Source organism: Stomoxys calcitrans, chromosome 1, assembly GCF_963082655.1.
Source record: "Stomoxys calcitrans chromosome 1, idStoCalc2.1, whole genome shotgun sequence".
Lineage (NCBI taxonomy): Eukaryota > Metazoa > Arthropoda > Insecta > Diptera > Muscidae > Stomoxys > Stomoxys calcitrans.
The window spans coordinates 180,647,239-180,671,054 of NC_081552.1; the positions used below are offsets into that span (position 1 = coordinate 180,647,239).

Below are 23,816 nucleotides of genomic sequence, written 5' to 3' on the forward strand. Positions count from 1 at the left end.
TATAGACCGAAACAGGCAATACTTCGCATGGAAGTTGCAAATCATAAAAGAAGTCACTGTGCAAAATTTCTAAGCTAATTCGAATACTTAACCGGATACAAAGGATGGCTTGTTTGTGCATCACAGCTGCACTGAGGACGACACCATCTGATGCACTGAATTTAATGCTACATCTAATGCCGCTGGACATTGTGGCTACCCAAATTGGAGATACCATTGTAGTGAGGTTAAGGAAGCTTTCTCTTTGGTCATGTGGCGGCAGCAGACACTATACTGTCCTTGATATAATATCCGATGTTCCAGGCAGTGTGGATTACACCCTATATGAGCCTCTTTTTGATTAAAAGTACTTTTCCACCATTCCTGATAGAACCATCTGGAACTACGATATCCCTGCTAACAGAAGTTACATAGACATTTATACGGATGGTTCAAAACTAGACGACCAAGTGGGCTTTGGGGTGTACTCTAAGGATCTAGATCTGGTATTTCTGAACACTAAAACCGCCCTTGACTGGCGCAGATCTCGTAACGAGATGACTGAACTGTTCAATCAGTTCAATTTCCAGTTAACCTAACTTTCGAATAATTATTGCTCCCCCAGGAGCTCTAGAAGTCAATTCGGGAGTTTATTTATATGAGAGCTATACTAAATATGGATCGATTTGGTCCATTTACAATCTCAGCAACCTACATCGATAAAAAGTTTGTTAATGCAAATTTTCCCATAAACATTCCATTTAAAAACAGGGGCAGTCTCCACACATATCAATAACTGCGGTCCGATTCACGTTTAGCTCAATGATAAAAAGTTGGAATATGTGAAAGATATCGAGCGATTTTTCATTGTTCTTTCAGACGATATAGTGATTTCCATGATGGCTGGATCGACTTAAAATGTCATGAGATTCAAAAATATATATTCTCTATAGGGTCGCAGATCAATTTGTATTACAAATTTAATGACTAAATAAGTATACATCTATCCTTTAGAGGAAGGTATAAAAAGGCACAGACTGGGATGACTATGTATTGGATTGGATTAATTATGTCATACTTCATTGAAGACCACCTAAGAAGGCCCTAAAAAGAAGTTCAAGCTTCAAAAAGGCAATTGCTATCCCCAAGACTTTCGTTATTACTTAAATATTCCCCTTAAGTTTAATACAAAGCAATTAGGCATTTGTCCCCGATTAAAAACCTACGAAAATTATGTTTGTTTTGCAAAAAGACAAACAAGCAGCATGGCCAAATTTTGGGCAGTTTTAATTCACATAAGGAAAATATTGCCTTCCTACCATACCTCTTGGCTGCAGAAGTCTCCACCCTTCTTAAAAGTCTTGAAAATCGTTTTTGTTCTTTTTTTTTTTTTTGAAACAACATTTCTATCCCACGATTTTATTTTTGGAAGGTTTCTTTCTGGGCTTTTCGCTTTTTTTGGTGATCATATTTATGCAAATTTTTGTATGCTGCTGTGCTTACTCGTATGTCTGTCTAAAGTTTGGTTATCGTTTCAAAGATTTTGGCTTTTTTTCATACTCAGTTTTGGCTGCCGAATAAAGGGAGATACTTATCAAGAGTTTACAATCTTTGCTATCAGCTGGATAAAAACCCCTTCATTCCTAAATATTATACGCAAACGCATTCCAGCATTGTCGCCGAAATGCCATTGCCGGATATTCCAGCCACCAAGAGCAAAATGGTCTGGCTAGGAAGGCTTAGGTCTGCTCTGGTACGTTTGGCTTAACAGCTAAACATAAAGGCATGGCTTGGCTTTAGGGGAAAAGCCAAAAAATCAGACGAAAAGATTTATAACGACTTCAGTTCAAGGAAAGGTGCCTTCACAAAAAAGGTATTGGTTGAACAGGGAATAATGTATGGGCGAAAGGAGTGAAGTTAAGGAAAGGCTTTGGCAAAATGACCCAACAATTCCACTGTATCTGCAACTGTAAAGCGGCAGCAGCAACAGCTTAGCGTAGTTATCCCAAATCCAAAGTTCTCCCACCACCTTAACTGCGGCTAATATGCTGTAGCCATAGTGCTAATGTATATCACACCAAATCCCCAAGGAATACAGACCAAGTCAATGTACATATGTCCCAAAAATCACAGAGAGAGAAAAAAACAATACGACAAAAAAAATTTACCACAAATATTTGTGGCATTCCTTTTGTGATCACGAGCACAACTATTCAAAGCATTGACATGAAATAAGAAAATATATTCGTATATTTATTTCAAATATTTTGCAACAGCCGTTAGAGACAGAGGGCATGCACATTGAAACATTAAAAGTGGGATAATGCAAAATACAGCCGTGTTGAGAATTATTTTTTATCGTACACCTTTCCCTTACAGCTTAAAACCAGTAAAGCAAGTTACCTACTTTAACTTTACTTTAATTGCCTATGACAGAATATTTGTTCCACTAGTCGAACGTAGAATAGCGTTCCAAGTGCCTCGATCTTCTGCGCTTATTCTAAAATCTCTGACACCAAGTTTCGAGGTGTTTCCCACCACTTGATCTTTCCATCGGGCTTATGGTCTTCCCGGTTTGCGTGTACCACCGTGTTTGCCTTCAAAATACTTCTTTGCTGGAGCTTCTTCATCCATTCTGACAACATGACCTAGCCAATGCAGCCGTTGTATTTTGATGCGTGTAACTATGCTATCGTCGTCATATAGCTCATACAGCTCGTGGTTCATACGTCGCCTATATTCTCCATTATCACAAACTTTCTTTGAAATACTCCAAGCGCTGCCTCATCTGCTTTCACAAGAACCCATGCTTTAGAACCATATAACATCACGGGTAGTATCTGTGTCTTGTATAGGGTATTCTTCGTCTGTCGAGAGATGGCCTTGTTTCTAAACTGCTTACTTGGTCCAAAGTAGCATCTGTTTGCCAGTATTATTCCTCGCTTAATCTAAAAACTGGTGTCATTTTACTGACTGTCTCAAAGTTGTGGTTCCCAACTTTCCCATTTTCTTTATCTGCTCGGTTGTGCAAGGCTTTTTGGGAGTTGAAACCATCCATTTCGTCTTATCTCCATTTACTGCCAGACCCATTTTCACTGACTCTCTTTCGATTCTTTCCAAGGCTGCAGTTACTATTTCCGGTGACCGACCATGATATCGATGTCGTCGGCATAGGCGAGTAGCATGTGTTCTCTTGTGATTAGTGTGTCATATCTATTCACATCAGCATCTCGTTTAATCTTCTCCAGCAGAATATTAAAGAGATCACACGATAGTATTAAATGGTTCGAAGAGATTCTTTCCTATTCTTACTGAGGAACGCGTATCAGCAAGTGTCATCCTGCAGAGTCTTATTAATTTTGCAGGGATACCAAACTCAGACATGTCTTGAAATTCCTTTGAACGTAAAGGAGTATCGAAGGCAGCTTTGTAGTCAACAAAGAGATGGTAGGTATTGATTTGTCCTTCTCGGGTCTTTTCCAGGATTTGGCGCAGTGTGAATATCTGGCCCAGGGTGGATTTACCAGGTCTAACGTTGCATTGATAGGGTCCAATTATCTCATTGACTTTAGGTTTGAATCTTTCATTAGGGGAATCATAGGTAGAAAAGCATGAGGATACTACGGGGGTTGGGCAGATAGTCTACACACTCTATATAAGTGGAACCATCCGACTTTTTGGATAAAGACAGGACCTTTTGTGGGTGTAGGTAATCGGCTCCGGTGCATCTGCCATCTACCAATCTTGTTATGAACCAGCTCCTTTTGGAGTGACAATTGCACAAATAAAAAACTTGTTAACCGTCGGAGTCAGGAATTTCATACCATCGAAATGACCCAAGCGTTTCCGAGCCGGGAGACATCTACACATAAGGTTATGGAATGTTTTCTTTTTGGCGATTACAAATTCCATCTATCTTTATTTGCAAGTACTTGTGATCGTTCAGGCTTACTTTACCCTATTTCCATTATGAGATGGAGGACTTACCTACTGTTAAAAATCTTAAACATGGCATCAGCTATTTAAGACTACTCTGCGAACAAGTGTCGCTCAACGATATGCCGTTTAGTCTCGGCTGAAGGAAGGAAACCCCATAAATGGAGCTAAAAATTCAAACAGAGAGCACTTGTTGTGCGAGAAATCTCTCCACTGCTGAAGTCTTTGTGAGCACGAGTTCACGAGAGATCATTGGAAGCTCAGTCAAACTTGGAAAGACCATTTTTAATTGTTAAACTTAATATGTTTCAGCGTCCACAAACAAATACCCCCTACTTTACTCATATCCTGACCAACTTCCATTTACAGTTGCTGCAAAGTCACCAATTTTGCCGTCATACTTCTTTTATGTTGCATTACTACACGCCACAGATTAGTGGCAGATGATAAAAATAAATGTGTAAATTTATGCCAACTTGTCGATTGTCATTGAGGTCTCTATCACCCTTTGCCTAGGGAATGCGCTGTCCACAACTGAACTACCTTTTCGTGATAACCCCAGGCCAGTGATATCGGAGATATACCATTATTTCTCTGTTTTTTTTTTATAATTGTGCACAAGAACTAAAGTAGCTATTAACAAATTGCCAGCATATTATTAAAAAGCAAAAAAAAGAGATAATAACATGCAACAACGTGAAATACAGTAGTTATTGACTTTTGTCACAAAATGCAGGAGGACAACGCCAACTAAAAGCTATTACCATAGGGTAACAATTTGTTGGCTGACTAAATAAACATGATGTCATTCAGGCGGGAATATAAAGAAGTGAGCTCTACTTGGTTCATAAATGTCCGAGAGTTTAAAGTGCTGGTACAATTGACCCCATTTTCCAATGGCAAGAGAAAGTGTCAACTTGTCAAATTAAACTTGGAGGACTCTCTTGGGGATTTAGAAGGAAAATCAATTTTCAAAAAGACTAGCTTAGGTAAGATGATGATGACGATTAAATACCAACAACACGAGATCCTATTGATTCAATATCTGCCAATACTAAACTCGTACAGTCTTGGAGTGTAAGAGTCCAAGGTGTCTACTGGGCTTCCCCAACCCCAGAAACCCCCAAAACGGGCATGAATGTCCAATGTCACAAAATGGATATCAAATAAAAGGTCTTTGGGAGTTGAATACGAACGGGATAGAGCCAGGGACCGGACCACCAATAGGACGTGAAGTTCGAGCTGAATAATATGTGAATTATCATGTTGAATAAGGATTCAAGAATCTGGCTCACATCCAGCCGTCCTGCCATTCAGCAGGACATGTATATCGCGACAATAAAGAGTGAAATAATTCGTCGTTTGGGTCTTAGCGTCGGGGGAGCGACACTCTCCAATAAAAACAATACAAAACTTTCATGTAGGACGACCTAGAATATATTGTACCCAAATGAAAGGATGTGTTAGAGTGCAATCGCCTCTCCTGATCCTACCTAAAAAAAAGGAGCAAAAATAATATATGAAGGCCGATCAGGATAGAAAAGGACAGCAATAAAAGGTCTTTGGTAGTAGATTACGCTTTTTAGCCTCGAATACACCTTAGATACCCTTTAAAGTGGTCGTATTTGTGGATTATGACAATAAGGAGGCTCAGGGATGCCTCACCTAAATTCTCCCTAAAGAACATATATATATATATCAACTATAGCAATATGTAGCTCAAATGTGATTTTGGGGAGTAGAGTATGAATCTGATCTCCACTTTCCACTTTCGGGGCAAAGGGTTTGGCTACTCCAATTCACCACCAAAACCAAAAGAATGAAGTACATCTAACATCCTAACTATAATGGGCGGACTCCCCCCTTACCTTAATTTCAAAAACTCCAGATCTCGGAGATGGGTTGGGCAATTTAAAATTAAGTTTGTTTAAAATAACTCGAAAACAGAAATTTGGTATCATTGTTTAGGGTGGCACACCTAGGGGGCCGCGCCACCTCCAAAGCCCACTAAATGGAAATACAAACCAATAATGACAATATGGGGCTCAAATTAAAGGTATTTAAGACTAGAGAACGAATCTGATATAGGACGGTCCACCTGACCCCAAATATATTCCCATACCGGACTTATTTACCGACCATACCAATATAAGGCTCAAATTAAAGGTATTTGGGAGTAGAGCACCACTATGATATCCACATTGGGGCTATATATCTGAAAGGTCGTACCAGCCCCCCAACAGGTCTTATTTTCTGACCGTGCCACTTATAAGGCTAAGATAAAATAATAGAGTGAAAGAAGGCGCCACGGAGCGGGCCCTGTCCGGCTAGTTACTAATAAATGCAAACAGGCAAGTACAACAAAACACAGCAGCCGCGAATCAATCAGTTTACGGGAGGTCCAGAATAGAATCCCGCCTTTTCGAAATGGAACGGTTGTCTTTGATGGTAAATTGTGGATGAGTTAGTGTATATTTTTAACAGAGCACGTCGTAAAAAAGCTGCAGTTTATTTGGATATTTATAACACACAGCTCAAGGAATACAATAAGATTATCAGAGCGGCAAAACGTGCCTCCTAGAAGCTTTTCTGCGAACAGGTCGATAGCTTCAATGGCGCCGCGAAGATAAAAAAAGTTTCTCTGAAAAACCCATATCCAAACTGAAACTTTAATAGACGACATGGGAGTGAGAGCAGAGACAACGGATACGACGGGACTCACGGAGACACCGGAATCTGTTAATAATGATGTTGATCGTAGGTTTTTAATTACGGAATTTATGGTGAAGGAATCCTTGAGGATCTTCAAACCATTTAAGTCACCCGGAACTGATGTACTTTTCCCGGCGTTACAACAGAAGGAGGCCGACTTTTTGGCGCCCCACCTGGTCAATATATTCACAGCGTGCCTGGGACTTTGTATATACTCCAAAAGCCTGGCAGGAGGCAAGGGTGGTATTCATACCCAAGCCCGGCAAGGCAAGTTATGTGACACCAAAGGCCTACAGACCTATAAGCCTTCCGTCCTTTCTACTCAAAAACATGGAAGGTATTGTGGACACCATTCTAAAGAGTAGGACATCCAGCGAACTGCTCAAATATAAACAGCATGCCTATGTCAAGGGAGGGTCCGTGCAGACTGCCCTGCACGAGGTTGTGCATTATAGAGTAAGTGGGAACGAAAGTGCAGACGAATTGGCCGTAGGGGCCAAGGGACTTTCTCTCGCAAGAACCCATGCTACGAAGTCATGTATATGCTGACATTGTTCCTGAACTGCCTGCTTAATCAACAACAACCTCTATAAGTCATTATCATGTTACTTCAAATGTCGTTCGTTTCGTTTACCGTGTTGACGAGATATGTACAATTTCTAACATTCTCAAATTTATAGTCCCCAACTTTCTCTATAATATGACAGTCTAAGCGAGTTGCAATATCTCCTACGCAGGTAGCAGATGTATTGAACGCCATGCACATTCATATATTCGTATCGTATCGCTTAACGCTTTAATGCCCAAGTTGTAGCAGATGATAGTACCGTCAATGCATGCATGCATTCAGATGCAAGACGATGCAAAGATGCATTACATTGCGTATGAGCGAGCGGCAACACAAATGGAGCCTCGTTTCACTAAATTATTATGTTAACATGGATATAATTGAAACAAGAATTCACTTATACTGGGCAATTTATTTATTTTATTCAAAGTTTCTTCGGCAGGAAAACGGCCACAATGCTGATGCCGATGCTCCAGCAGATACAGATGCTGTTCGAGCAAGCTTCCGATATTTTGGCTACTCACTATCGATTGCAGGCATGACCAGCCATCTAGCTGGGAGAAAAAGAATGAGCATAACAATAGCTGGCAATTGATGGCCGAACAAATGTGTTTGGAAGTACAGGCAGATTGCTTGCAATCTAAAGCCTCCTCCCTCCAGCCTCTGGCATCCACCCTGGCAATTCCTTTATCCTTGGTGTGGTACTACAATCGATGGCAATGTTTCTTCCTACAAATATGCACTTAGATTTTATTTAGCGATAGCTGGGGCTCTACGGTTTCGGTCTTTTTGTTTCTTGGACTTGGATTCTTTTCTCGTTACATATGTTTGTGGGTCTTAATCCATCCATGCATACATATGTTGGTTTAGTGTGGCTTTGTGTTGTTGGCTATTGTGCCGCCACTGCCGCTGTCGCCGTTCAATTTTTTTTTTTACTCATGAATAGTCAGAGGTACAGCTGGACGGACAGTTGGATGAATATGCTTGAGAGGCAACAACAATTGCCAGGTTCAGAACAAAGTGTCTCCATTAAATGTCAATTTATTTCGGGCCAACTTGGTTTTGGCATTTCTCTGAAGAAACATCATCGGCAGCAACAACAGCAGCCACCATTCCAACAACATCTTTTCCGTACATAAGAATCCATGTAAGGATATGCAATACCAAATGGGTACTTTATCGGTTATATGGGTCATTACGCATGGATGGTAATTTTCTGAAAAAAATCCAATTTTCTGTGAACATAAATTTTTTTAAAGATTTTATGAGCTTTTCAATGACATTTTATACAAAACCTTCTTTTATAATCAATATTCGTCTAAGACTCCATAAAGTATATATATTCTTGATCGTTTTGTCGTTCTGAATCGATCCAGCCTTGTCCGTCCGTCCGTCAGTCTGTCGAAGTCACGATAGAGTTCGAACGCGTAAAGCTAGCCGCTTGAAATTTTGCACAAATACTTAATACCGCAGATCGTTGGGGATTGCAAATGGGCCATATCGGTTCAGATTTAGATATAGCTCCCATATATATCGATCTCCCGATTTGATTTCTTGAGCCTCTGGAAGTCGCAATTTTTGTTAGAGTGCTTTCGAAAGTTAGAGTGCTTTCGACAGATTATGGGGTCTTAGACGAAATAAGCTGAAGAAATTCCTGAGTCCCTTTACTGGATATAGAAAAGGAGTTTGATTCAGTATGCCATGCTGGCCTGTTCCACTACCCAAATTACCTTCAACAAATAAAAGCGTCCTAAGTTCGGCCGGGCCGAATCTTGGGTGCCCACCATCATGGATTCTGCTTAAATATGGTAGCTATATCTGGTTATAAACCTATTGGGGCTGTACATGGCACAGTTGTTGAGGCGCATGACATAAAATGTCAGCCAAATCGGATAAAAATCGCAACTTATAAGGGCACAAGAAGTCAAATCGGGAAATCGGTTTATATGGGAGCTATATCAGGTTATAGACTGATTCGGACCGTACTTGGGACAGTTGTTGGAAGTCAAAGCAGAACACTATGTGCAAAATTTCAACCAAATCGGACAAAAATTGCGGCTTCCAGGGACTCAAGAAGTCAAATCGGGAGATCGGTTTATATGGGAGCTATAGCCAAATCTGAACCGATGTGGCCCATTTGCATTTGCAAAATTTCAACCAAATCAGACAAAAATTGCGGGTTCCAGAGACTTAACATTGATGTAGGTCGTTGGGGATTGCAAATGTGCCACATCGGTTCAGATTTGGCTATAGCTCCCATATAAACCGATCTCCCGATTTTACTTCTTGAGCCCCTGGAAACCTCAATTTTTGTCCGATTTGGCAGAAATTTTGCATGTAGTGTTCTGTTCAGACTGCCAACAACTGTGCCAAGTACGGTCCGAATCGGCCTATAACCTGATATAGCTCCCATATAAACCATTCTCCCGATTTGACTTCTTGAGTGCTTACCATTCACAGTAATGATACGATTCGGATCATCTTTGAAGAAGTACGGCCCAATGATGCCACCCGCCCATAAACCTCATTAAACTGTAACTTTTTCTGGATGCATTGGAAGTTCTTGCAATGCTCCTGGCTGATTAGGACTTCAAAATTGACAATTCTGCTTATTGACGTACCCATTGAGCCAAAAATAAGCTTCGTCTTTGGAATGGAAGAAGCGCGCAATGAACCTTCTTAACAGAGGACGCATTTTGATAATAAAATTCAATAATTTGCAAACGTTGTTGGTTTGTAAGACGATTCATGGTTAAATTATAGACCAAACTGAAAATGTTTGGCAGTGAAACAAAGCACAAAACATGCGTGAGCTGTTTAAACCAGTGTTGCCACAAAGATAATAGTTAAAAAATCACCCTTTAGTTCTAACACAATAGTATCTAACAAAACTAAATCAACGCTTTTGTACATGTTTAAAATGTATATTCTATGTTAAGAAAAGATCATTGAAAGTTTTAGATTTCCACTTGTATTCAATAAAATCTTTATAAATATTTAGTTTGTGGAAAAGATACGAAGTAAGTAAATTTCTGAAGATATTTTCTATGTTGCCTGCCAAATAATCGTATGGTACTTTTTCGTTAAATTATTCACAAAAATTGTATTCCTGAAAGCCTACCTAATTGCTAAAATTACTCATCATACATAATACAAGGGTTAATTTCAACATTTAAACACCCATATGGATTAAAGCCTTGAATTTGAGTATGTACTTCGTTTTAGAGAATTTGTTTTGTTTTAGCGTCGCCCTATTTTGTTCAGCGATTTGTTTAACTTCATGTAATTTCTCTGTTTAGGGATACACGCAACAAAACACTCCTCTTTGTACGGGTATGTATGTATACCTTTCGTTGCCAAAAACAGCAAGGAACTTTTTTTAGAAGAGCTGCAGAATCAGGACAATTACTGTTTTCTCGGACGGCAATGCCAATATGCTGCAATAGCTAATGGAATGGAGGGACAAACGAATGGCAAGGCATGGGATGCAAGCAAGCGTAATAAAAATGTTGCAAATATTTTAAGACAAATGGCGTACTCAGACAAGGTCTTTATTATGTTGTCACTTTAGGTTGCATTAAAATGCGCTCACAAACACTTTACCTGTACTTTGGGACAATGAATTTGTTTGGCTTGACTCAGAGGCCTATTTCTATAAAAAAAAAAATCTTAGACTATTGGTTTTTGTAGAAATTTTTGTTAAATTTAGTTTTTTTATAGAAACTTTTCTATAAAAATCTAATTTTTATAGAAAACTAACTGTATTCTGGTTGAATAGAAACTGTTCTGCACCTTCCTTTGCGATGCGTGCCCTCATTGCAAAAAAAAAATTATTTAGTGCGATGACCTGAAAGACATGCTTCCTTCTGTTGTGTATTTAATATCCCAAAGGGCTATATTATCGAAGTAAGTCTTAGCAAACCAGAACAGACTGGCAATTAAACCTTACATCCTTATTTTCATGAATTTGTACCACAGAATTGTATTTTATCAAAAAATCCAAATTTTAGTCAAAGAACAGAATCTTTATCAACTATAGGGTGATTTTTTTGAGGTTAGGATTTTCATGCATTAGTATTTGACAGATCACGTGGGATTTCAGACATGGTGTCAAAGAGAAAGATGCTCAGTATGCTTTGACATTTCATCATGAATAGACTTACTAACGAGCAACGCTTGCAAATCATTGAATTTTATTACCAAAATCAGTGTTCGGTTCGAAATGTGTTCAAATTTTGACAAATTTTGTTCAGCGATGAGGCTCATTTCTGGTTGAATGGCTACGTAAATAAGCAAAATTGCCGCATTTGGAGTGAAGAGCAACCAGAAGCCGTTCAAGAACTGCCCATGCATGCCGAAAAATGCACTGTTTGGTGTGGTTTGTACGCTGGTGGAATCATTGGACCGTATTTTTTCAAAGATGCTGTTGGACGCAACGTTACGGTGAATGAACACATTTCGAACCGAACACTAATTTTGGTAATAAAATTCAATGATTTGCAAGCGTTGCTCGTTAGTAAGTCTATTCATGATGAAATGTCAAAGCATACTGAGCATCTTTCTCTTTGACACCATGTCTGAAATCCCACGTGATCTGTCAAATACTAATGCATGAAAATCCTAACCTCAAAAAAATCACCCTTTATTATGAACCGTTATCTTTTACATTTTATTCTTTTTCAGACCGCTCTACATTGGGGTGCCAAACATGGCAATGAAGATGTTATCAAGCTTATAGCCGGAACCTATAAGGCTAATGTAAATGCTACAACCGTAAGTTGTACTCATCAAGAACTTAATTTTAGATTTTTATACCCAGCACCGTAGCATAGCGGGTATATTAATTTCGCACTTCCGTTTGCAACTAATCGAAATATCAATTTCCGTCCCTTCAAAGTATATATATTTCGGATCGTCGTAAAATTCTAAAACGATTTAACAATGTCCGCGTGTCTGTCCGTCTATCCGTCTGTCCGTTCGTCTGTTGTAATCACTCTACAGCCTTCAAAAGATGAGATATTGAGCTGAAACAGATGCGTTTTTTTGATGCACGCTGTTTAGGTTCTTAAACATGCCAATTCGGACCATATTTGTATAAAGCTGCTATATAGACCGATAAAGGGTCTAATGCCCATAAATGCTTTATTTTTTATCTGATTTCGCTGTTATTTCAAGCAGCGAGTAGCTTTAGGCTTCCCGACATCTGACCCAAATATGGACTGTATTTAGATATAACTTAGATCAGACTATATCTAGATATAGCTGCCATATAGACCGATCTCCCGATTAAGGGTCTGAAGACCATATAAACTTTATTTTTTAACCGATTTCGCTGAAATTTGAAACGGTGATTAGTTTAAGCCACCCGACTTTTGACCTTAATATGGATTAAATCGGACTATATTTAGATATAGCTGCCATATAGACTGGTCCCCAAATAAAGGGTCTGAAGCCCATAAAAGCATTATTTTTTAACCGGAACAAATTGGAAACAGTGAGTTGTTTTGAGCCTCCCGAAATTCGAGCTTAATATAACCACGGACTATATTTAGATATAGCTGCCATATAGACCGATCTCCCGATTAAGGGTATGAAGCCCATAAAAGCTTTATTTTTTATCCGATTTCGCTGAAATTTGAAACAGTAAGTAGTTCTAGGCCACCCGCCATCTGAACCAAATATAGCAAAGATCGGACTGTATTTAGATATAGCTGTCATATAGACCGATACGCCGACTAAGGGTCAAAATTGCAAATTTCGCCCATGAACATTCCATTAAGGAACAGGGACAAACTTCTCACATATCAATGAATGCAGTCCGATTCAAGTTTAAGCTCAATGATAAGCGGCCTCCTTTTTTTTATAGCCGAGTCCGAACGGCGTGCCGCAGTGCGACACCTCTTCGGAGAGAAGTTTTACATGGCATAGTACCTCACAAATGTTGCCAGCATTAGGAGGGGAAAACCACCGCTGAAAATTTTTTCTGATGGTCTCGGCAGGATTCAAACCCAGGCGTTCAGCGTCATAGGCGGACATGCTAAACTTTGCGCTACGGTGGCCCCCAACTAAGTGGGTCTGAAGCTCATAAAATCTTTTTTTATTACCCGATTTTGTTGAAATTTCAAATACAAAATTCAACAGTGATTTATATTAATGAGACCACTCAATGTCTGTGCCGAATTTGGGTGCATAAGTTGTCCAATTTTCACCGGATTGTAACGAAAGGGGGTTTACATATATACCTGAGGTGGTGGGTATCCAAAATTCGGCCCGGCGTAACTTAATGCCTTTTTATTGGGTTGCCCAAAAAGTAATTGCGGATTTTTTAAAAGAAAGTAAATGAATTTTTAATAAAACTTAAAATGAACTTTAATCAAATATACTTTTTTACACTTTTTTTCTAAAGCAAGCTAAAAGTAACAGCTGATAACTGACAGAAGAAAGAATGCAATTACAGAGTCACAAGCTGTGAAAAAATTTGTCAACGCCGACTATATGAAAAATCCGCAATTACTTTTTGGGCAACCCAATACTTGTTTAATACTAATTCCTATTTTTCTAATAAATTTTTTTCTATTTTATTCTTTTCGTGTGATTTTCTGATTTGGCGTCTAACAACTCTGTTATACTTAGAATGGGGTAAGTATATTTATCTTTTCAAATGTTTGATTCATAATATTTTTGACTCAGTCACTCAATAACAACAAAGGCAAACATCATGAAACAAATCCTTTATTGATATATTCTATTTAAATTGCTTTTAATACAACAATTGTCAGCAGTCAAGCGTTTGCACTTAGGACATACCTTGGCTTCACTTATATATAACACATATGAAACACATGGTGACATGTTTTATTTCTTGAAAATCACTTTATTAGAAACAACAAATGTAGCAACAACGATATTGTGTGAACATTACCATTTCAATCCTTTTGTGATGTTAATCAAGTGGCGAGTAGTATGAAAAGTTTGGTAAAAATGTTGGATTTATTTGTAGTTGATGTTAGAGAGCAGTTGTGAGATCTGCAATCCATTTTCTATTTAGGTGACATGGTGGAGGGTATATAAGATTTGGCCCGGCCGAACTTAGCACACTCTTACTTGTTTTATATGAGAAATCTTTACCTGAAACAGCCCAAATAACTCTGCTGCAACAAGGAAAATAATGTACAAAACCTTACAAAAAGAGCTTGCACTTTCAAGCGTTTGGCAAACTTAAGATAAAAGGTAGCCATGGTAGCGTGCTCGGATTACCAGAGCGAGTGTCATGGGTTCGATTCCCACCAGAGACTAGGTCTGTCGCTACTGTGGAATGACAATCGATTCTTCTAGATTGGATATCATCCTACTTTGAGGGCCGTACCCAGAGAGTACTGTTTAAGGGATATTTTTCGAAGGATATCATTGTTTCTTTCAGGACTGCGAAGCCGAGCAATTTCGACTCAACTCCGACTTCGGGAAGATTGCTCGACTTCGACTTCAAAAACTACTCCAAGTACTTTTTAAAAAAAAATATTTTTATTACCTAAGCCACAATGCTTTTATAACAAACCAGTAAGGAAAGGCTAAAGTCGGGCGCAGTCGACTATATAATACCCTACACCACCGAGTCTCTCTACTAATTTTAATAAATAGAACCTTTGTCCAAATTAGTCAGTCAGTCATTAATTTTCTATACTTACTAAAATATCGAATAAAACAGCAAGATACAAAAATTACAAAAATATATATATGGGAGCTACATATAAATCTAGGCACTCCGGTAGCCGAGTTGGAGGCGTGAGCAGGGGTCATGGGTTTGATTCCCATCAGAAGCCTTGTTCTGTTGCTTCTGTAGTGTCACAATGGACTTAAAATTGTCTAAGTGCCTTTGTAAAAGACTGATTGATTAAATTTGGCACACATTAGAGACGTCAGAAAAAATTACTTAGTGCTAAATTTGAAAAGATCTGACCAAAATTGTGGCTTCTACAGCCTTAAAAGGTCAAATCGGATGAAACATATATATGGAAGCTATATTTAAATCTAAACCGATTTTAATGAAATTAAGCACACGGATCAAGAGGTCACACGAAACTTCTCATGTTAAATTTTGTAAAGATCGGACCAAAGATGTGGATACTAAAGACTGAAAAGGCCACATCGGATGAAAGATATATATGGGATCTATATCTAAATCTAGACCAATTTTCATTATATTTTGGACACGTGTTGGGACGCCAAAAAAAGCCAAAATTTTGGTCCAAAATTGTGGCTTCTTCAGCTTTAAAAGGGCATATCGGACGAAATATGTATATGGGAGCTGTATCTAAATCTGAACCGATTTTTACCTTACTTGTGGACAACAAATGCGACCTGTACACCGATGAATGAACAGACAAACAGCCGGGCATAGCTAAATCGAATCAGGAAGTGATTCTAAGCCGATCGGTATACTTATCGATGGGTCTAGCTCTCCTCCTTCTTAGGGTTTCAAACAAATGCACAAAGTAACAAAACCCTGTACCACAGTGGTGGTGTACGGTATAAAAATATAATTTTCTTAATATTTTGTGACCATTTAGCGAAGAAAAGTGGTTATTAATGACTTTGACATGAAACCGTACCAGTTGTAGGCTTATCGCCATTTTTTATTTTTATACCCACTACCATAGGATGGGGTATACTAATCTAGTCATGCCGTTTGTAACACCTTGTTCTCTTCGGGAAAGGAAATCAGCCCAAGTAAAACCCTGGGTGACCGGCGAGATCCGCAATATTGGGAAATAGGTCCGCAGACTTTTTAACAGAGCACGTCATAAAAAAGCGGAAGTTTATTGGGATGTGTATTACACACTGCTCAAGGAATACAATAAGATTACCCGAGCAACAAAACGTGCCTCCTGGAAGCTTTTCTGCGAACAGGTCGATAGCGTTAATGACGGAGTGAGAGCAAAGACAACGGAGGACATGTTGAGGCTTTTGATGCAAACCCATTTGCCCATTTACAGGATACGAAGGGACTCACGGAGACACTGGAATGTGGGAATAATGATATTGATCGATGGTTTATAATTACGGAATTAATGGTGAAGGAATCCTTGAGGAGTTTCAAACCATTTAAGTCATCCGTACCTGATGGAACAGGTGGATAAATTGCGTGTCCCAGGGCGTAAATATAAGGGAGAAAGTAGCAATTGACACGCCACAGAGGGATCCATTTTATCGCCACTCCTATGAGAGACATCATATATGACCTATTACGGATGCTGACTGGGGAGGAATTTGAACCCATCTGCTACGCAGACGATGTTATAATACTTCTTAGGGGTAAGGATCCGAACGAGCTATGCAGAAGGGCCGAAAGGGTCTTGCAGATGGCATATGACTGGGCTAGACACAGAGGTCTCAATGTTAACCCAGAGAAGACTGAAGACCTGCTCACGAGTAAGACGAAGGTGGGCCAATTTGACGCACAACGTTTCCTCAATAAGACGATTTCGATATCTGAGAAGGTCAAATACTTAGGTGTGATCTTGGACAGGAAACTTAATTGGAAGTGTCACATTCAGGAGCGTACTGAGAAGGCTCACAGATGTTGGGTGCTATGTAGACGGGCCGTAGGCCCGAAATGCGACCTGAATCCGAGGATAGTCCACTGGCTCTACAGGAGCGTGATTAGACCAATACTTACTTACGCCTCAGTTGTTTGGTGGACTGCTTGAAAAAAAGGCAACATAAGGACCATACAACAGCTTCAGAGAACATGTTGTCTTGGCATAGGTGGAACGATGAGTACCACGCCCACTAGGGCACTGGAGACTATACTAGATATCCGACCCATTGACATGCAGATTAAGTGTGAGGCAGCTACTGCGGCTATGAGACTTAAGGCGATGGGAGAATGGAGAGAGGATGGGAATAGCTCATACTATCGTGGTATAATCGAAGCGACGATAGGAAACCTGGAAGGAAAGGAAGAGGTTTCCGATCGGATATCTGAGATGAATCTTGAAGTCGAGTGCGATGCACCGCTGCCATCGGCACAGTCTTGGATTGACGGAACTCTAGTATTGCCATCTGGAAGATCATGTTACACGGATGGATCAAAGCTAGAGGACAGAGTGGGCCTGGGGGTTTACATTGAGAACCCAGGGACTGAGATCTGTTATAGACTGCCTGATCATTATACAGTCCCGCAGGCGGAGATCCGGGCGATCACGGAATGCGTGAAGTGGTGTGTTGCTAACGCGAGGACGTCGGGTGTGAACATCTTTACCGACAGTAAAATTGCCATAAGGGCAATAACAACCCGTATGGCAAGGTCACGAACAGTCTTGTAGTGTAAGAAGGAGATTAACGCCTTCTCTGAGGATGGAAAATCCGCATCGCTTGGGTGCCGGGCCATAACGGTGTAAGGGGAAATGAAAGGGCAGACGATTTGGCGGTGAAGGCCAGATAATTGCCGTCAATAAACTTGGTTAACCCGAAGCCTTTCGGGTCGACGCATTCCGAGTTAAGGGAGTGGGCAACGATCGCTTGCAACATTGTGGAACAGCGAAACGGTCGATAGGACGGCGAAAATCCTATGGGGTGATCCAGATTGTGAGAAGATGAGGCTATTACTGAAATCATAACGGTACACATAGGACTACGAGCTCACTTATGTAAAATTGGTACGGCAAGTGGTAGCATGTGTAGGGTATGCGGGGAAAATGATGAGACGTTGGAGCATTTCCTTTGTCATTGCCCGGCTTTCGCGTCTAACAGATACCGGCAGCCGGTTGTACGTACCGGATTGACCCGATAGAGTTCTTCATCGGCAAGGGCTGCCGCCTCAGTGTATTACACACTGCTACAACAGCAACAACAACCGGCACTTAGGTAAAGACACAATACCAGACATGAACCAACTTAGGGGAGTGGTATTGAAAACAATTAAGGTTTTTGTAAGTAGCACGGAATTCCTAACTTAAAATTTTATTTTTAAAGTTACTTTATAGTTTTTAGAGCGCACAACAAGCCGATAACAAGCTTATCCTCGTTCGGTTCCTAGAAGCTTTAATTTTGCTGGTTTGACAGAAGTTTTTTATGTAGAATAAAATTATGCCCTTCAACTAAATTTAGTTGGTTTATATTTTTAGAGCAACATCCATGGAGGTGGGTTCCCAAGTTTCGGCCCGGCACGCTTTTACTTGTTTATTTTAATGTATATTTCGCTTAATTTTATATCAGTGTCTTCCAAAAATGAAAACCAGATCAATGTTCCACTAAATGTTTTTATTAACAATGAGTTGGCGCAGGAATGAAAATTTTACATTAGGTGTTGTCATTTAAATAGGTTTTTACAAGAGTCACAAGATCGATCCGCATTCGTATTTGATAACAACAAATTATCTGCCTAATACAAAAATGCATACATAGAAGCCAATGCATTACGTGCCTAACATTAAAACGTATAAGTAAGAACAGAGCATGAGGGATGTTTTTTTATTGTTTCAACATTTAGGAACAAAATCCTAACGATTTCGAACCGATTCATTCTGAAATCGTCCGGATTTTGTAAGACATTAGTCAAGAAATCGGTCGAAAATCGTCTATGAATTCGGTCCCGATTCTGTACTGCCCAAAAATTTCCCCTCCGAAATTTTCGCAATTTTACTCCGACATCGGTCCGATATCGGACATCCGACATCAGCCGTGTCGTTCCGATAACATGACAACCACTTCTCTCGTTTTTAGTAACGATGTCGGTAAGACATCAGATCCGATATAGGATGCTTCATCCGATTGTCGGACCGCAATCGGAAAAATTTGTTAGCTGGATTCTCTATTTGTGAGATAGAGAGCTTAAACGATAGAGTGAGATATGCATCTCCCGCTGTTATTTACGTTGTTGTATAATAGTTTATTACAATGTAATTTGATACCGCGAAATACATAAAACATAGATAAATTTAACATAAAATTTATAAATTGCCAATAACGTTGTTAAGTGGCGCTGCTACACATCTCTTTAGGAGCATTATACATAGATATAGTTATAGTGCACTAAATATAAACTTTTTTTTTTTTTGAAACGCAAATGTTTATTTTTCAAAATTTGGTTTAAAAAAACATAACAATTATCATAATAACTACCGACATCGTTACCAGATCATTTCGAAATACAAAGCTGCCACCTAGGTTCAATGTTTTGTTTTGGGCTTTCCAAACTCATAGGCATACAACAGCGTCTTCACTTTATGAAGTATGCAAAGTTCCAAAATGGACTTTTGCCTCTGAAACTGGGCCCATCGTGCAGTGTACGGAACCAGCAACCAAATTCACAATACGGAATGGAGTTGAGTTGGGCATATCGGAAAAACTGCTTGATTAACATGATGAAAGAATGAAATGTTACTAACTGGGCACTGCGTAATAGACCCTTGGTGCAGATGGCGATAAAACCATCGCTCACTAATTTTGTTTATGTACGAGTTTAAATGATCTCAAGTGCTGCAACCTTGGGAAGTCGGTTCTTCAGCAATCTGGAAGACTTTGCAAATGTATCACTTACCTCTTCTGTAATATATCGAGAGAACGGTATGGTTCCGACAGGGGACACGATAAAATCCTCCATACCTATTTCAAACGTATGGACACGAACCTAACCCAACACCCCTTTTAGTCAGATACAGCAACAGTCAGATGTGGCAATAACAGTAAGGCTCAACATTTTCAGCATGCCGTTTTCCCCATTCTTTATACTAGCTTCCAAAGATTCCAGCAAATATAAAACAATTTCAATTCAATAAAGAAACCATAACGAATCTCGCAACAATGTGCTATGCGTATAGTGTTGGATGGATGATTGCCAAAAGGGTTGAGTCACTCCCATCTTCATCAGCAGCAGCATTGCTACATGGAAGGCAAATGAAATGAACATAACATTGAGCAAGTTTGCTATTTCAATTTGGTAACTGTCAAATGAGAAATTTTAAAAATTTAAATATTTTTTTACTCTCGTATACATATGGTAGTGCACACACATACAACACTTCTACTACAATAGTAGGGATAAAATTGAAATTGGCAACACATTTGTAGAAGCAACAAACGAAATGAAATGATTTGTCGTTGTCATTGCCGCTGATTCGTTCAGTCAGTCACTCATCCATCTCCGGGTACATCTTCAATTTAATCAGTTTTTGTGTGTAAGGCAGTGATATCTGAACACCTCTATCACCATCAAATGTGGAATGATTGACACTTTGGTGGGTTAACACAAAGGGATCTATTAGATATGGTTGCTCACGTTGTTGTTGTTTTTTTTTTTTTTTGTTCTAGTCATTCTTAACTCTTTGGATTTTAAAATGGTTACGCCTTACAGTTACAAACAAAAGAATATTAATTTTACGCCAAATCCATTTGTATTGGTTTGGCTTTACTATTAAAAAAAAAAAATATGAAAAAAAATGTTTACCTATTATTTTTAATTTTCTCAACAGGGCTACACTCCTTTGCACATAGCCATGCAATTTGGACGGGTTAATGTATTTGCCTTACTTTGCAACACCTACAGTAAGTAGTGAAATTTTCCCACATTATTATTATATAATAAGTATATTATTTTGATTATTACTTTTTTCCATTATTAATAATTGATAAGAAGAATGTATTCGGAATATGAATTCAAATTGCCGCGGCCCTTATCTCATTGACTGTCAATCAAATCGTTTGGTTATCATTACATGTTCAATAACCATCCAACAGCTCCCCACAACACTTTGAGGAGTCTTTGATCTTGCGCCTACGCCGTCGAGAGCTATCACCTAATTTTCAAATTCAATATTGACTAATAGAGTCATTGAGTAGCCTGCTTGACATTAAATGGGGGAAAAGAGATAGGATCTATGCCCTTTGTTGATAAAAAGGCGGCAAATCTTTTTATTTTACCACTACTACTATTACTTGACATTTGATTTTGTGGGTGTGAAAGAGTGGGGTTTCAAGCGTTCGAATATGGTCCATATGTCCATTTGGAGTTTAGCCGGACACACATTTGTTTTATATAACCGATAAGAACAATGAAAATTTGACTCCTTGCACCCAAAACTCTCTAGGGCAAGGATCCCTGGAGATCGCCTGTCGCGGCAGCAGCATGCATATAGTAATGGCAAATCCACTAAAACAGCCCTTCACGACCTATTCGGCTGCATAGAGGGTTCTCTCGCTATCAAGGAATATGCAATGGTAGCATTTCTGGACATTGAAGGTGTTTTTAATAATGTAAAACCGATGTCGATCATAAAGAAGTTGGAGTTTCTAGGCATCAACTCTACCGTAAGAAAGTTTATTAATAACTTACATACTAAAAGATGCGCTACGGCAGGCTTGGGATCTGTGGATCTAAAAAGATGGGTTAGCAGAGGAACACCTCAAGGAGGTGTACTGTCTCCTCTACTTCTCTGGAAGAAAAAGTCGTAAAAGTGGTCGCGTATGCTGATGACGTGGCAATTGAGGTTAGGGGAAAGTTTCCCAGCTCTCTAAGAGATACTTAAGGAAGCTCTTCGTGCAGCAGCAAAGTGGGTTACCGAAAGTGGTCTGGGTATAAATCCGTGCAAGACAGAAGTAGCTATTTTCAGCAGGAGGTACAAGTTGCCTACAGTGGTACCTGTCTCCTTGGGTAGAGAGATTGTTCCATTTACAGACAGCGCAAAAATACCTGGGTGTTTTGCTGGACAGGAAATTCAAACATTTTGGAAAGGGCATGAAAGGCCACTCTTGCCCTATACACCTGCAAGAGAGCCATTGGCAAAAGTTGGTGATTTAGACCGCTTGTATATACTGCAGTTGTCAGACCTATTATGCTATATGGTGATGTGGTCTGGTGGACGGCGCTTCAAAAATCCACCTACTGCTCAATACTTAACCGGATTCAAAGGATGGCTTGTTTGTGCATCACAGCCGCACTGAGGACGACACCATCTGATGCACTGAATTTAATGCTACATCTTATGCCTCTGGACATTGTGGCTACCCAAATTGTAGCGACCACTGCCGGGAGGTTGAGGGATCTTTCTCATTGGTCATGTGGCGGCCACGGACACTGTGTTATACTTGATACAATATCCGATGTCCCAAGCAGTGTGGATTACACCCTACCTGAACCGCTTTTTGATAAAAATTACTGTACCACTATTCCTAATAGAACGATTGGAACTACGATATCCCTGGTAACAGATGTTACATAGACTTCTATACAGATGGTTCCAAACTAAACGACCAGGTGGGCTTTGGAATGTACTCTTAAGATCTAGAACTGGTCACATCGAAGAGGTTACCCGACCGCTGCAGTGTGTATCAAGCAGAGATCCTTGCAATTTAGGAAGTGGTGGAATGGCTAAGATATAATGTCGTTACGACGATTGGCATAAATATCTTCTCCGACAACCAGGCAGCCATTTAATCTCTGGAGAACGTATTTCTGAATACAACAACCGCCCTCGACTGTCGCAGATATCTCAACGTGATGGCTGAACAGTTCAAAATTCACCTGTTCTGGGTGCCGGGCCACAGGGATATCCAAGAGAATTCTAAAGCAGACGAGCTTGCGAGACTAGGAACTACCATACACACTCCATGGATACTGGAATCTGTGGGTATGCCTCTAGCGACATGTAAGCTAAGTATTCAGGACCAGGCCCGAAGGGCAACGAATGGTAGATGGTCACAAAGAGGGGGCTGTGAGCATTCCAAAACTATGTGGACTCATTAGCTAGAACAGAAGTCTCAATCATTGTGTTCGTCATGACAGGTCACTGTCTAATCGGAAAACATGCTGACAGACTGAAGGTTGCCATCAACGACTTTTGCAGGAGCTGTAGGGACATCGAGGAAGAAGAGACTATAGAACACCTTCTGTGTGTGTGTCCCGCACTAGCAGTTAGAAGGAGTTCCACTTTAGGTTCTCATTTCTTTGAGAACCTGTCTGATTTAGCGGATGTAAACATTCGCAAGTTACTGGGCTTTTTAAAGCGATCTGGGAGGTTCAACGGTAGGAACTAGGCATCTCCCTAGGCATCACTTAAACCTAACCTTACCTAATGGAATAGTATTTAAGAGTTCATAACAAAAGTATAGGAAAATGTGGACCCCTGTTAATTTTGGAACTTGCAATTCTTTATTATTTTGTATTATAGAAATTAAACGAAATGTGTTGAAGAGATAGGTGAACCTGAACTTTGACTGATCTGGGCCGAATTCGGCATGGTTGTTTGTAGATCTAACAAAACTCCTCATTCCAACTTTCAGCGACATTGGATGGAAAATACATTTTTATATGCTTAAGGCATTTAATCTGAAAATCGAACAACAAGGCAGCTATACCTAAATATTGGCTGATCTGGATCATATTTAGCATTAAGAAAACACTAAACAAGTAAAAGCGTGCTAAGTTCGGCCGGGCCGAATCTTATATACCCTCCACCATGGATCGCATTTGTCGAGTTGTTTTCCCGGCATCTCTTCTTAGGCTAAAAAGGATATAAGAAAAGAGTTGCTCTGCTATTAAAACGATATCAAGATATGGTCCGGTTCGGACCACAATTAAATTATATGTTGGAGACCTGTGTAAAATTTCAGCCAATTCGTATAA

At 39.7% G+C, this 23,816-nt stretch overlaps 1 protein-coding gene across 1 annotated transcript in view; it reads left to right on the forward strand.

Annotated features, from left to right (window-relative positions):
- The window catches only part of LOC106091120 (uncharacterized), a gene marked incomplete in the record, with an annotated part of 385,355 nt that overhangs the window by 326,828 nt on the left and 34,711 nt on the right, over positions 1 to 23,816 (forward strand). The window contains 3 exon segments of the mRNA XM_059367987.1: positions 11,879 to 11,968; positions 13,829 to 13,834; positions 20,668 to 20,740. Coding sequence (XP_059223970.1) covers positions 11,879 to 11,968; positions 13,829 to 13,834; positions 20,668 to 20,740 — 169 coding nt within the window.